Here is a 13,801-nt window from a genome sequence, read left to right as displayed (position 1 = left end):
TCCATCTTTGTAAATTATTCAAAGAGGATAACACCCAGATGATTAGTCTTGGTACATCCAGTACAGAAACGTCAAAATAAAAGCCCATCACGTAATGCTATACAAACAATACATACAACCAGTGTATGTATAGTTTTCTTTTTATATGCACACATATTCAACCTGGAACATAGTCAATCTAGAGTAGCCAAGGGGATAAAATTTGCCGACTTGTTTGTGAAGTGGCAGCCAACAATTTCTGTTGTCTGCCACTAGGGGAACCCAGGAGTCATTTCTGGAAGTGATCCAAAGCAAGATGACATTCAGAAAAAAAAAGAAAATCTTCTTAGGCTTTTCTCATCTCTAACAATTAATTTTAGATTGCAGTCATACACATTTAAATGAGTTCCACTTAATGCTTCTTGCATTGTTCTGCAAATCTTTGTGACACACAATGATATTTTTATGGTTTTTCACTCTCAGTGCCACAGGGGTTTCCTCTTTTTCATTGGTTGGGTGCATTTAGAAATTTCAGTCAAGGGGTGATACAATAATGATTTATTTGCAGCAGTGCTAAGCCAGTTTGATTCATGTTTTTCTGCTTCAGGGTCACCCAGGAAGAGAGGGCCCCCCGGGAGAGAAAGGAATCCAAGTGGGTAACTGAAGAACTGAGGCTTGTCTACTGTAGTGTCATAGCAAGATATTAAAATGCACTATCATGCCTTTTTGCGAAATCTATTGTAACTGAGCACTCATTCACATTAGGTTACAATAAGGCTCATTCTCATCATTATAATCATTGTGTTCCTACGATGTCATCATCTTTATTGTACAAGAACAGCAGCCCATTAGAGTCAGCAGGATGCACTCATCAGCATCATCTGCTTTTCCTATTTCTTTTTTTTTTTTTTTTACAATAAAGGACAGTAACTGAGTGCATTGCTCATTCATATCTAGACCAGAGAAAGGCATTTTTGCCAGCAGCCGGTTGCTAAACCTGAAGAATACTGCTTTTCTTTTTATTTTAATTTAGGGTTTACCAGGTGCTCAGGGGCCTGTTGGTTACCCAGGGACCCGTGGAGTCAAGGTGAGTCATAAATGCATCATGATCTCTGGTGTAATGTCTACTGAGATATTTATTTCCTCACACATTTCATTCGGCGTGTATGTCCACCTGTCCCGGACAAGCTGTTTGAGTGTATGACAGACAGGTGACAGGTGGAGGGAAAGCTCTCGAGGGGACTGCTAACAACAGAGTGAGGAGCATTTGACAGAGAGGAGAAATGTCAGAGTCAGATAGAGCAGAGCTGTGTGCATAGGAATGGAGCAGTCCATTTTGACAGAGTGTACTTTTGAAATTGGGGAATAAAAGTGAAGCTGTGAAATGGCATTCTGCTCTGTGTTTGTTTGTGTCATATAGTTTGGCTCAACATCCTTTGGGGGAAGCCTGACCTTGTTGGCAATCATTAGTATGACATGGATGTATGTTCAATAACTGCTCAATAACAGAGCAATGTTAGGTCAAGAGAAAATCAATACACACTTATAAATCATTTCTGTGTTTTAAGATGGGGTATTTCTGGAAACACAGGCAACCAGTGATTTTTCTATTTGATGTCCAGAGTCTTTTCTTGTGAGCTAGCCTGTCAGTTATGTTGGATTTTTGTTAAATTAAGTGTTTTTTTTCTCCCTCTTTTTCACAGGGAGCAGATGGAGTTAGGGGTCTAAAGGGGAGCAAAGGAGAGAAGGTGAGTGAAAAAGATAGTAAGTCTTTGTTCGCTTGTTTGTCAAACTTGTCACTCAAGAGGAGGGACACTTGACAAAATGCAAAGTAATGGGGGCATTTATCATTAAAGATCTTTCATTACACGTCACCTCTCCTCAATGCATTACAGGGAGAAGATGGCTTCCCTGGGTTCAAAGGTGACATGGGCATCAAGGGAGACAGGGTGAGAGAGCCCTCAAAATCACCTCAGTATAATTTTCCCTTAGGTATTCTCCATCAGAGTCGATATAAAACTATCACCTCCCTCCTTCTCTCATTCTTGACTTCAGGGTGAAAATGGAGCTCCAGGTGCTCGTGGAGAGGATGGACCAGAGGGCCAAAAGGGCCAAGCAGGACCCATGGGAGATGCAGGAGCTGCTGGGATAGCTGGCGAGAAGGTAAATTATTTATAAAGATTACATTTTCATCACAAGACAAGGTTAGTACACAAAAGAGGAGGATAGGGTGGTCAAATAGGCTGCAAATTACATGAAAACTCTCATCTAAACCTGCTTTATCCTGCCACAAGGTTGCTGCGTAGGTAGTTAGGTTGTGCAGTTAAATTACTTCAGCTAAGTTTACAGTTGTGACAACACTGTTTTATAAAATGAGTGTCTAAAATTCAATGAAATATTGAACATATGGATTTTAATACAACCGCATTTATTACATCTGGTTACAGCCCACTCCTAAAGCGAAACTGCTACTGAACCAGTGTGCATTTAATCTTTCTGTCATCACTATCTGCATTAATTTAGAGATATCCTGCTGTATTGGTACATGCATTGTCAGCAATATGTCATAAAAATCTTAATTAAATGGTTTCCATGCACTTTTTCTTTTTTTAATATTTCTCAAGTTTAGTTCTTCCTCCCCTCTTATTCTCCAAATCTCTCTGCAGGGTAAACTTGGTGTACCTGGATTGCCAGGATACCCAGGAAGACAAGGCTCTAAGGTGATTTAGCATTGATGAGCTATTAGCAGTTAATGTGTCCTCTGGTTCCTTTATCAGAGCTTTAACCAGCAAGATATGTGTCTTTGACTGGACTGTTTCCTGTCTGATTAAAAATAAAGGATGATGAATGGCTTATTAAAAAAAGGCTATTTTATTAATAGTTCATTAGTGACATCAATTCATTACATGTTGATGAATGGTGTATTTAAGGCTGCGTTGGGCTCATGGATTAGATTTGCTTTAATTTGATACAGTGGTTAATTATACGTTAAAGAGACATTGGGGGTGATGTGTGATGAATGGAAGGCTGAGGCTGATTAACCTCTATGTGTGTCTCCAGGGATCAGTTGGCTTCCCTGGTGTGGCGGGTGTCCCAGGAGAGAAAGGACGAAGGGTGAGGACAGCACTGACATTTTAATCCACATCACATTCTCACTTCTTCAGAATATGTAAACTTTTCTATGTCGGAGCTAGTGGAAAATAACTGAGTGATAAATAAGTGCCAACCTCTTCAATGCAGGGTCCAGCTGGTCAGCCAGGGCCTGGGGGCCAAAGAGGTCCTAATGTGAGTACCGCTTTGGTATAGGTGCCATTCCTATACATCATATTTTTTCCCAGTTTTTCAAGTTGTATTTGCTTTTTTTTCTCAATGAAATAACATTGGTTTACCACAACTCGTGGGAGTAAGGCACACTGTTACATCACTGCAGTGTTTTCACATCTCCAGACGTTCATCTTCCTCCTACAGATGAGTTATGCATGTGTTAATCAGACTGGTGTTTGTTTTCCAATAGGGAGCCCGAGGGGGAAGAGGCGCTAAGGGGCCCACTGGAAAGCCGGGAGAAAAGGTGAGCGTAGACTGATACACAGACACATAAATACACACACACACACATATGCAAACTGTGACATAAACAAAGACATATGCAGTTACAGCTACACAATACATAAAAACACACCTGGCTGTCTCATAAAGTATTAATGAATGCACCGACCAAGTTGGAACTGGTTGCTGCTGTTCACTTATAGATGACAGGCCATCTGGTGTAGTGTGAAGCCTCTGTCTGGCAGGGGATGCTTCAGTTTACACTCTCACCCTCAAAGACCATCTTGGGAAAGATTTGTTGTCGGGCAGAAATCTAAAAATGGTTGAATGGCTTATGTTTTTGTATAGTAACCGTGTTTTCATTTGTCTTCTGCCTTGTCCAACTGGTAGGGTTCTGCTGGACAAGATGGTCCTCCAGGATCCCCTGGAGAGCAGGTAATTTTCTGACTATCGGATAATATTGTACATAGAGTGCCTACATAAGACCATAGATGTAAAGCCTGAAGAACAGTCTTGGCATCACAGATGTAGTCTCTTAAATCAGTATTGGACATACACCAGAAAATACAATCTGGGATTTAGGTCAGAGTTTTGACAGTCTGTGTTATTATTTTCTAGGGTCCCCAAGGACCACAGGGACGAAATGGAGAACCAGGACCTAAAGGGCCTAATGTGAGTAGGCTAACATGTACTGTATAGTGTTTGCCCTGTGATTTAATGTCACTCATTTCTACCTCATTCCACATTCTATGCTCACCTTTGGTCATGTTCACTTATTTATAATGATGTAAGAAAATGCTTCCTTTTCAGGGTCCACCTGGAAAAGATGGATTACCAGGTCACCCAGGCCAGAGAGGAGAACCAGTGAGTCACCTTTACTCTTAGTAAAACTATATATTTAATATATAGCACTTTTAGGGCAAAACACCGAGCACCAAGGATGCCAGGGCACCTCATAGAGGTGTACACCCCCAGAATTATCTTAAAGTCAACATGATATACTGTTATGTGTTAACACAGCAAACAAGTCAAAAGTTATGACTTCAGTATTGAATTAGTGAAGTTCCAGTCAAGGTGCACATTGAGAGACCTATACTAAATCTAGTAAAACACCCTGCCCTGTCTGCAGTCCTCAGATACCACCTACTGCCTCTGTTTGAACTGTTAACTGAGAGTCACCAGATTCACTTGTTTTATTCTTCAGGGCTTCCAAGGCAAGAATGGACCCCCTGGCCCCCCAGGTGTTGTTGGACCACAGGTAAGAAAATCAGCCCATGGTACATTAGCTGATTCTAAAGAACAGCTGTTTATTTCAGATAGCATGTTGTTAAATAACTGCAATGTGATATTTATTGTGTACTTTGGTTGTGTTCAGGGTAAATCTGGTGAGACAGGGCCAACTGGAGATAGAGGCCATCCAGGTTCACCAGGACCACCGGGTGAGCAAGGTTTACCAGGAGCTGCTGGAAAGGAGGGTGCCAAGGTGAGTGGTTTTCATCATAATGTCAGGATCATAATCACTTACCAGCATCACCTTATTAGTGTTATATTAGATAAAGCCCAAGGACTCTCTCAGCGCTGCCTGAATATCTTATCTCCTGGGTCTCATCCTATCCTCTAATTTGCTAATAAATAACAGAGGAAACCTCGCAGTGTTGAGTGTATCATGGTTCATAAAAGATAAATGTTGCTTCTTGGTGTGACTTGCAGGTTGCTGTGATTTATGACGTAAGGGCCTGCTGTCTGCTGCCTACTTGCCTTATATCTAATCATGTGTGTGAATGTTTGGTTTCCAGGGAGACCCAGGTCCACTAGGAGCCTCAGGGAAAAGTGGCCCTGCTGGGCTCCAAGGCTTCAGAGGGAGCAGAGGGACCCCTGGTGCAATGGTAACACAAGATTCCATACATCTCATACCCTCACCTTGATTTACTGTCAACGTCAGATTCTCCTGAAATGTGCAGATCCTAATTAGATCTTAAATCAAACTGCAACTTAAAATCATAACAGTAATTCACTGATCATAAATCTTGTAATAAATGTGGTTGTCACTTGATTGTTATGGCTGTTTATATCTGTTTTCTCCAGGGTCCAGCAGGTCTGAAGGGAGGAGAGGGCCTACCTGGCATTGCAGGACCTACTGTAAGTCTTATTTTATTAAGTTATGTCCTATCCCATCCCTTGGTCTCTGTTGAGCAGCCATATAATATAGAATGCTAGGACATAAGAAGCAGGAGGCTGTTTCCATGGTGATCAGTGATCGTGACCACCACATTAAATCAAAGAGTGAATTACGTGACATACTCACCTAACCTCTCTGTCTTCTCTTATTTCCAGGGTGCTACCGGAGAAAGGGGCCCATCTGGGCCGGCTGGCGCTATTGGGCAGCCAGGACGGCCTGGTGGTGTGGGTCCTGCTGGGCCAATGGGAGAGAAAGGCGAGCCAGTAAGATTTGGAACATTATTGCCTAAGAAATAAAATTAGCAGTGTCCACTAACACATACTGGACCATCACATGTGGCAATAACATGTGCTCTCGCTTTGGAATGTGTCGTTATTAGACAGAAAGCATCAGAGAGGTAAAAGAGACAGAGAGCAGGACAGAGGGAGAAAATATGAATGTGATCGAGTCTGCTTCTTGGTACAAACCATTAATAAATGTGTCATGCTGCTAGATGAGGATAATAAGTATTTTAGCATTTTTAAATGTGTGCTGTTTTCCCATCTGTTGCCTAGGGAGAAAAGGGGCCTGTGGGGCCAGCTGGGCATGATGGGGAACCGGGACCTGTAGGGCTGCCAGGGGCTGCAGGACCTCCTGGGCCTCCAGGAGAGGACGGAGACAAGGTAGTTCACTGGACAGCTAGCATGGACTGCGGCACTGCTGTAAAGTGCTTTCTCTGATTTTTAGACTCATTTTTTTTTTCTATGTGTGCATTTGTCTCCATAGGGAGAGACAGGAGGACCAGGCCAGAAGGGCAGCAAAGGAGACAAAGGAGAAGCTGTGAGTATGAATTTAATGTCCTAACATCACATCATTACTCTACCAGGAGGTAGAGGACAGACTGGCTTATAATTGGTTTGGGGTAACTCATTGTAATAATTTTCTCTGGGCAGTGCATTCTGTTGTGGAATGAGCAGTTTTAATTATGTCTTTGCTTACAGTGAATGTGTATTGAACTGTCCCTCTGCTTTTCTAGGGACCCCCAGGACCCATTGGAATTCAAGGACCTGTGGGCCAGCCAGGACTGCCAGTATGTTGTGATAACTCTGAACGCATCATTATGAAAACATATCATCAAATGATAAGTTGGTTTGGTTTGTGCAGAGTTACCAGTGCTGCTGACCTGTCCGCGTATGTTTCAGGGTGCAGATGGTGAGCCAGGGCCTCGTGGGCAGCAGGGCATGAACGGGGCGAAAGGAGATGAAGGACCAAGAGGCTTTAAGGGCGCATCTGGTCCTTCTGGACTACAGGTAAAGATTACTGTCAATCCAAGACTGACTGTGTTTCCTTGGATCATCTCTGAGACTGCTTGCTCAACATATCTGCATTTGTAGGGAATGCCAGGACCACCAGGGGAGAAAGGAGAGAGCGGGCATGTTGGCTCAATGGTGAGTACTGTTCAGCAATCTCAGCACATTCAACACTCATCATGAATCCACTGCTATGGTCTAGTGTCAGTCTCAAGTCTGTTCTCAGCACCACTTTTCTTGCACATCTTGCACTTTGCTTCATGATTATTATGACTTTGACTTGTCTCATTCTTGTCTGACCATGGATATTGACTTGACTTTTCTTCACTTTCCAAAAACCTTTGAATATGTTTCTCCACTTTGTCTGCTTTTCCTCATTCCCACCAGTATCAAAAGCAGTTTCATTGATCTTTCTGAAGATCAAACATGCATGAATTGATTAGAATTGTTGTAGAAAGATTTGGGGTATCATACAAATACTGTACATCTACAGATATGTTTAAACTCCACAGGCATTATTCTAGGTTTGCTAACAGTCTTACATTGTATATATATCCAAGTGGCAAACAAATTCCACCCCCTTTGATTAGGAAAAAGGAGATGCTGCACATTTGGCAAGATACAGTATAATGTAAAAATCTAAATGGTCACTTAAAATCAAAGACCCTGTGTTCCAATATAATTCTGATGTGCATCAGAAGAAGAATTAGCATGTTTGTTAGTACAGATGTAATTACATTGCTGGAGAGATAATGCAGCCCACAAACAGAGCATTAGCAAACCCATTGTATCAAAGAATACATTTAATACTGCCTTCATATCAGAGAAACATATTTTAATAAAGGAATTCTATGGTTAATTATGATTTCTTAAGATGAGGAGACTGATTTTTTTATTATTATTACAGAAACCAAAGACTGTAATTAAAGGTGAACAAATATGAAGATTGTACCTGACTCTGTGTTTCTCAGATTTCCCAGATTGCAGATATTGTCATTGTATAGGTTCAAGATATCGGCAGCCTATGAACTGTAGCTGGTACCCAGACAACCCACCACAGCTCATTAAACTTTAATTAGTACCACCTACTTAGTTCGTTAGCACCAACTGTGCTGATTCTGCTGCTGTGTGTCAAACTCATGAACCAACCTTTTCCTCTGCCGATAATCATTAATGTTTACCGTCCTCAAACTCCACACAATGGTCTTGAATGGAGCTCAGTTTGCTCCATTCAAGACCCCGGTTAGAGGTGTTTGGCTGATCTTTAGCGTAAAGCCTGCCTTGGTTTTGGACTTAGACTAGTCTAATGCACACAAAAATTCAAGACAGACTTATTTACAGCAAGAAAGTTGACTATTCTACTCCCAGGTTATACAGTATAAGCTGATATACTCACAATCTGGGGTTTCAATCATATTACTATGGCATTTAACAAATACTGTGTTATTATGCTAGCTATGAAAAAAGCCTACAGCCTTAGGGTAAAAAACACATACTCTTCTGTTCTTCTGTCTGTTGGCATTGGTTTTATCTTTCTGTTATCTGAAAAAAATGATATCAACAATAATGATTTTGAAAAGAAAGAAAGCCTGTTAAACCTTTCAGTCTATGACAATCTAAACTCATCTTTTCAATGTGTAATAGATCCTCAAGGCTGAGTGTAAATGACAAAAGACCATGAATGCATGTGCAAGAATGACGAGGCCAGAGAATGACAAGGTGGTCCTGTATATAAAAGGAAGAAAAAGATTTTAAAAAAGAGAGAGAGAGTGACAGAAAGGAGGCAGTGGAGCAATAAAGTGGAAGGAAGAGGCGGGGCAGTGATTGTGAGCAGGAAGACGGTGTGACAGCTGCTAATCAGATTAGCCTCAGCCTTGGCTGTCTAATGAGCATCCTCCTTTGTGACAGTCATCTCACCACGCTGTCAACCATGAACACACGCTCAACAAGATTCTCTATAGCCCCTCTTCTCCACAGCCAGATTAGGGAGGGAATGCATCAAAATGGAACCAAAACAAAAGAGAACGAGAGAGCGAGAGAAGAGGGAGAGAGAGAGACAGACAGACAGACAGAGAGAGAGAGGGAGAGAGAGGGGAAAGATGCTGAGGACTCAGTGGGGAAGTTTCATTCATGTGTGAGCGTCTCGGATCACAAAATTCTCCCCTTTAATGCTCAAGTATCTCGCCGCCAGAAGGATATGTGTTTCCTCTAGTCCCACACAGTCTCTCTCTGGGCAGATTGTCTGTCTTTTTGTCTCAATGTCTTTACAACACAAGGCTCCCTCCAAGACTTCAGAGTGATTCAGAGCACAGCTCAACATCTACTCAACTGAAACTGAAGCCGAGCACAGTTAGGATTAATTGCTTGGCAGTCTCTTGAGCTGCACAGAAGAGTCAAATCACATGCCGTCACTGTGGTTGAGAGAATATGGTCTTGCACATCACAGGCTAGAGGTTTCTTATTAATAAGAGAGAATAAGAGAGAGGGGGTAGGTGGGAAAAAATGAGAAAGAATCAGAGCCTGTGTCATATTGAGGGTAATGGCCTGTCTGGATGTCTTCATCATGTCACTACAATAATGATCATGGATACTGGGGCCATTGCATAAGCAATCCACCATGGGCTGACTTCTTGCTCTCATTTAATTTAGGAGGCACCAGCCAACCCCCAGCTCACATTCGGTTTATATTTCTGTGTGTTTTATTGATACAGTATATACTTATTGTCAGCACTGAGATCCTAATAAAAACATTTTATTTGTCTCTCCACAGGGACCTCCAGGACAGCATGGCCCACGAGGCCCCCAGGGGCCCATTGGTGGAGAGGTAGACTGCCACACAACTTTTTTAATACATTTGCTTTTTTAATCGCATATTTGGATTTAGATGTGACTATAGTAATATATGAAGGAGGCAGTCTCTTTGAGGGAGGAGAATTTCAGTGAAACTTACAGACTGCAAAAATCAGTGTTAAGTTAGATGAAACATTAAATGCACCAGCATGTTCCATTTCATTTGGCAATGCTAATCAGCATAATCAGTATTACCAAATATTATAATTGGTTGTCTCATAATGAATAAATGTACATAATTTTTCATAACTTCTGTCTACCAGATTTTAGCCTGATGCTCTTGTATTTCTAAGATAATTCGTTGAGGTTTGAAAATACTCATTCTTCGTTCTAGATTAATTATTTTTGAAAATGTATCATTAAGGTGAAATCCTGATTTTTATTATAATTTATTTTTGTTTAATTTAGTTTTGTTTTTTTATTTAATTCATGGCTATTAAAATGTTTTTATTTATGTCTCTTTCATAAATGCAGTTTTGAAATTACACATACCCTGCGTGAATACTGGAATTCTGATATTTTCAAGTGGTGGTAGCTTCATGCCTTTGTGAGTCATAAAGAAAACATGATGGTGAATCATGTTTGGAATCAGGAAGTCTCCCTTTCAGGACTTAGTATTATCTGAAGTTCAAACGCGAGCTTATCCTTACACACTACAGATGCTTATATTTTCCATCTCATTTCTACATATACTAAGGCTTCCTGCCACAGACCCTCCACTGAGTTTGAGACTTGAATTATTAAACAGTATTAGGATATAATCCCTGGGAGAGAGTTATATTTACAGCTCTATGAATCATTAAGATGTATTAGACTATCATCCCTGAGAGGCAGTTATATTTACCTCTAGTAATGGTCGTCTCTCTACAGCCTCTCATACCGGTCAATTATTCAGCAGTGAGATGCAGAAAGCTGTGTGAGCCACGGTAGTGCTTCATCACAGGAAGCATGAAAATACAGCGATGCAGAGATGATGGGATGCATAAATGGACTGATACAAGAATAGTGGAAAAGAGCAAAAATGGGGTTGGATGGCACGTGAGGAAAGCAGCTGTCAGCGGGAGCCCAGTAGTCTAGCATGGCTGTGCTCAGCTCTCGTGTTTGTACATTCTACCGAAGACATGCTTTTGCCCGGTTCGTCTCAAGACACAAAGCACAATACACCAACCAACATGTGTGCACGCTAACATGCAACCAAACACACATGCACAAACAAACAAACCAACTAACTGAGAGAAGGGAAATAGCATCCACCTTACTCTGTGACTCAAACACAATCCACATAGCAAATCTGACACTCAATATTTTTCCTTGTGTTGTGATAATTCTGTTCCAGTTTTAGCACCCTGTTAGCAGAACTGCTGACAAACCAAAAATAAATAAATATAGAAAGAAATACTGCAACAAGAACTTGATTTTCAAGAGTCAAATGAATATTTCAACTTGCCCTTGTTTTATAATATTTTGGAACAAGCTGTTCTCTCTCTTCCTGCCACAGGGTCCACCTGGAATGCCTGGTGGAGTTGGTCAGCCTGGACTTGTTGGAGAGAAGGTCAGCATTTCCCGTTAGCAACTACACCACGTGTGCCTGTACACATACAGTAGAATAATGCTGGTTTATGTATGTAGGCTTGTGAGCCAGTGTGTGTGTGTGGTGTGTGTTTATTTTACTGAATATCCCCTCTCTTCCAGGGTGAGGATGGTGAGGCTGGAGACCCTGGGTCAGTTGGAGAGCCCGGCATTGCTGTGAGTCACATTACCTCCATCCCTCGTTCTTGCTCAACATCATCCTTTCTTTGCTTTTGCTCTTTGCCCTTTCAATGATTGTCATCTCATTTGCTGGTGTCCTAGGGTGCTAAAGGCGATGTGGGGGAGAAGGGTGACTCTGGCCCTCCTGGTGCAGCTGGGCCTCCAGGACCCAGAGGGACACCAGGCGAGGACGGACCCAAAGGCAACCTTGTGAGTCTGCTTCTCTGATTCAGTGACTTTTTCTTGCTCAGATTCTTAGGTCAGTCACTCTGTTACTGTCATGCATGTAATGGCCATTGCCCATTGTTTTTGCCCATAGGGCCCTATTGGATTCCCTGGAGATTCAGGACCGCCTGGAGAAGCTGGTGTCAATGTGAGCATTATTGTTATGATTATTTTATTATTAACTGTCATTAATTTATTTTTTTGATAGCTTCTCCTAAATGACCTCTCTTCATTCAGGGAGTAGATGGTGGACCAGGGCCCAAGGGAGACGATGGGGAACCCGGCAAAGCAGTAAGTAGTGTTTTTTTTATTCTTTTTTAATTCACTTACTGCATATATTGACAACACTGGTATCTCTTAATCATAGGTCTTTATCTTCTGACATTGTGAAACTCATTACTGTGGCTGAGCTTTCTTCTCTGTGTTTTTGTGACTGTATTGAAAGGTGTTTTAAGTCATTTCTCTGTTATCTGCAGGGACCCCCAGGAGCCTCTGGAGAGCCAGGTCCTCCAGGACCTCCTGGACGGAGGGTGAGCTTAGTGTATTGTATATGTATGTGCATGTATGTTTATGTAGCCATATGTATGTTTGTTTATAGTTTGCTTGTAGTTAGCAGCTCTGTTCATCATCTTAGCAACATTGTCTTTCTCTACCCCAGGGTCATGTAGGTGCTGCAGGAAAAGAAGGGAAGCAAGGCATGAAGGGAGCCAAGGTATGGATGAGGACTGGCACTCAGTTGTCTAAATGTTGCCTTTCAACAAAGCCCTCCTGATCTAATTTTTCTTAATGCCTTTCTGTCTCTTGCTCTCCCTTTTCTCTGTAGGGCACAACAGGAACTCCGGGTCCAGTGGGCAAGACAGGCCCAGTGGGACCCCAAGGACAGCCAGGGAGGTCTGGCCCAGAAGGGCTTCGAGGCATCCCTGGTCCTGCGGTTAGTACACACTGACAGCCATCAAAATTTGAACAACCTGAGGCCTTTTTGTGTTTAGAGATGTCAGTATGGCATACAATCATACTGACATCTGCAATTCCTGTGTTTATTTCCCAGGGTGAACAAGGGTTAAATGGCCCATCCGGACAAACTGGACCACCAGGACCACTAGTAAGATCTTTATAGTCGCCTGATAATGGAGCCTACCAAATGACGGGGGGTTTGGGACATTAATGGTTATAAATCACGATTCAAACCCAGTACAATCAAACCATATTTCATATAGAGAGCCTACAGCACTCATATGACCAACTAATGCATCTGACATTGTTAACAGGGGCCACCAGGACTTCCAGGATTAAAAGGAGACCCTGGAACGAAGGGAGATAAAGTGAGTGTTTAGCCCTTAACATAGAGAACACTCTGTACCAGTCTAAACCCTATGAAACAGTGCTGATGAGCCATATCTCTGTCTGCAGGGTCATGGTGGGTTAATCGGTCTAATTGGCCCCCCAGGAGAGCCCGGTGAGAAGGGAGACAGAGGCCTGCCAGGGAACCAGGGTACACAAGGGTCTAAAGGAGACGCGGTACATATAATAGCAACAGAATGCATCTCATACATTTATGTACAAGGAAATTTCAGTTCAGTAACAAGATATGTTTGTCCTCGTATTTAGGGTGTGGCTGGGTCACCTGGTCCCACTGGCCCACCAGGACCACCTGGACTCGCAGTAAGTGACATAGCTGTTGCAACAATATGCTTTTCTATGATCCATTTCTATGATTGATTGTTTCCAGATTCCATACATGTTAAGTCACTGTTTGTATGCCATTATTGTCCTATTATAAAAGCAATAAGGCTTTTTTAGATTTTGTCTCTCAGTTAAAGCAAATGCGTCACCAAGTACAGTTGTGCAAACGGATTTAATGAATACTCATTTAAAAGACATATAAGATTTTGATCTCAGCTGATGTTTCCATCTACAAAGAGCCAAGTACCTATTCCATCCAGAGAGTGTGCAGTCCTTCTATTAATTAAACATTACTCAGTGG

At 42.0% G+C, this 13,801-nt stretch overlaps 1 protein-coding gene and 1 long non-coding RNA gene across 5 annotated transcripts in view; one reads left to right on the top strand and one right to left on the bottom strand.

Annotated features, from left to right (window-relative positions):
• col5a3a (collagen, type V, alpha 3a) overlaps nucleotides 1–13,801 on the top strand; it is a 46,847-nt gene that overhangs the window by 27,948 nt on the left and 5,098 nt on the right. For all 4 annotated transcript variants that reach the window (XM_041061690.1, XM_041061693.1, XM_041061692.1 and 1 more), the window contains 35 exons: nucleotides 587–631; nucleotides 1,013–1,066; nucleotides 1,683–1,727; nucleotides 1,875–1,928; nucleotides 2,035–2,142; nucleotides 2,646–2,699; nucleotides 3,040–3,093; nucleotides 3,220–3,264; nucleotides 3,494–3,547; nucleotides 3,916–3,960; nucleotides 4,144–4,197; nucleotides 4,336–4,389; nucleotides 4,730–4,783; nucleotides 4,901–5,008; nucleotides 5,322–5,411; nucleotides 5,611–5,664; nucleotides 5,860–5,967; nucleotides 6,259–6,366; nucleotides 6,470–6,523; nucleotides 6,720–6,773; nucleotides 6,886–6,993; nucleotides 7,078–7,131; nucleotides 9,764–9,817; nucleotides 11,342–11,395; nucleotides 11,536–11,589; nucleotides 11,695–11,802; nucleotides 11,912–11,965; nucleotides 12,055–12,108; nucleotides 12,294–12,347; nucleotides 12,476–12,529; nucleotides 12,641–12,748; nucleotides 12,866–12,919; nucleotides 13,086–13,139; nucleotides 13,228–13,335; nucleotides 13,426–13,479. In XM_041061690.1, coding sequence (XP_040917624.1) covers nucleotides 587–631; nucleotides 1,013–1,066; nucleotides 1,683–1,727; nucleotides 1,875–1,928; nucleotides 2,035–2,142; nucleotides 2,646–2,699; nucleotides 3,040–3,093; nucleotides 3,220–3,264; nucleotides 3,494–3,547; nucleotides 3,916–3,960; nucleotides 4,144–4,197; nucleotides 4,336–4,389; nucleotides 4,730–4,783; nucleotides 4,901–5,008; nucleotides 5,322–5,411; nucleotides 5,611–5,664; nucleotides 5,860–5,967; nucleotides 6,259–6,366; nucleotides 6,470–6,523; nucleotides 6,720–6,773; nucleotides 6,886–6,993; nucleotides 7,078–7,131; nucleotides 9,764–9,817; nucleotides 11,342–11,395; nucleotides 11,536–11,589; nucleotides 11,695–11,802; nucleotides 11,912–11,965; nucleotides 12,055–12,108; nucleotides 12,294–12,347; nucleotides 12,476–12,529; nucleotides 12,641–12,748; nucleotides 12,866–12,919; nucleotides 13,086–13,139; nucleotides 13,228–13,335; nucleotides 13,426–13,479 — 2,322 coding nt within the window. The remainder of the gene's footprint in view (nucleotides 1–586; nucleotides 632–1,012; nucleotides 1,067–1,682; nucleotides 1,728–1,874; nucleotides 1,929–2,034; nucleotides 2,143–2,645; nucleotides 2,700–3,039; nucleotides 3,094–3,219; nucleotides 3,265–3,493; nucleotides 3,548–3,915; nucleotides 3,961–4,143; nucleotides 4,198–4,335; nucleotides 4,390–4,729; nucleotides 4,784–4,900; nucleotides 5,009–5,321; nucleotides 5,412–5,610; nucleotides 5,665–5,859; nucleotides 5,968–6,258; nucleotides 6,367–6,469; nucleotides 6,524–6,719; nucleotides 6,774–6,885; nucleotides 6,994–7,077; nucleotides 7,132–9,763; nucleotides 9,818–11,341; nucleotides 11,396–11,535; nucleotides 11,590–11,694; nucleotides 11,803–11,911; nucleotides 11,966–12,054; nucleotides 12,109–12,293; nucleotides 12,348–12,475; nucleotides 12,530–12,640; nucleotides 12,749–12,865; nucleotides 12,920–13,085; nucleotides 13,140–13,227; nucleotides 13,336–13,425; nucleotides 13,480–13,801) is intronic.
• The window catches only part of LOC121197928, an 88,315-nt gene continuing 79,376 nt past the window's right edge, over nucleotides 4,863–13,801 (bottom strand). The window contains exons 4-5 of the long non-coding RNA XR_005896300.1: nucleotides 5,831–5,938; nucleotides 4,863–4,985 (exon numbers count right to left, since the gene is read on the bottom strand). This is a non-coding gene — a long non-coding RNA (uncharacterized LOC121197928). The remainder of the gene's footprint in view (nucleotides 4,986–5,830; nucleotides 5,939–13,801) is intronic.

This window comes from Toxotes jaculatrix, chromosome 18 (genome assembly GCF_017976425.1).
Source record: "Toxotes jaculatrix isolate fToxJac2 chromosome 18, fToxJac2.pri, whole genome shotgun sequence".
Classification (NCBI taxonomy): Eukaryota; Metazoa; Chordata; class Actinopteri; family Toxotidae; genus Toxotes; species Toxotes jaculatrix.
Note: the sequence above shows the minus strand (reverse complement) of the source record. Positions and strands in the feature narration are given on the sequence as shown.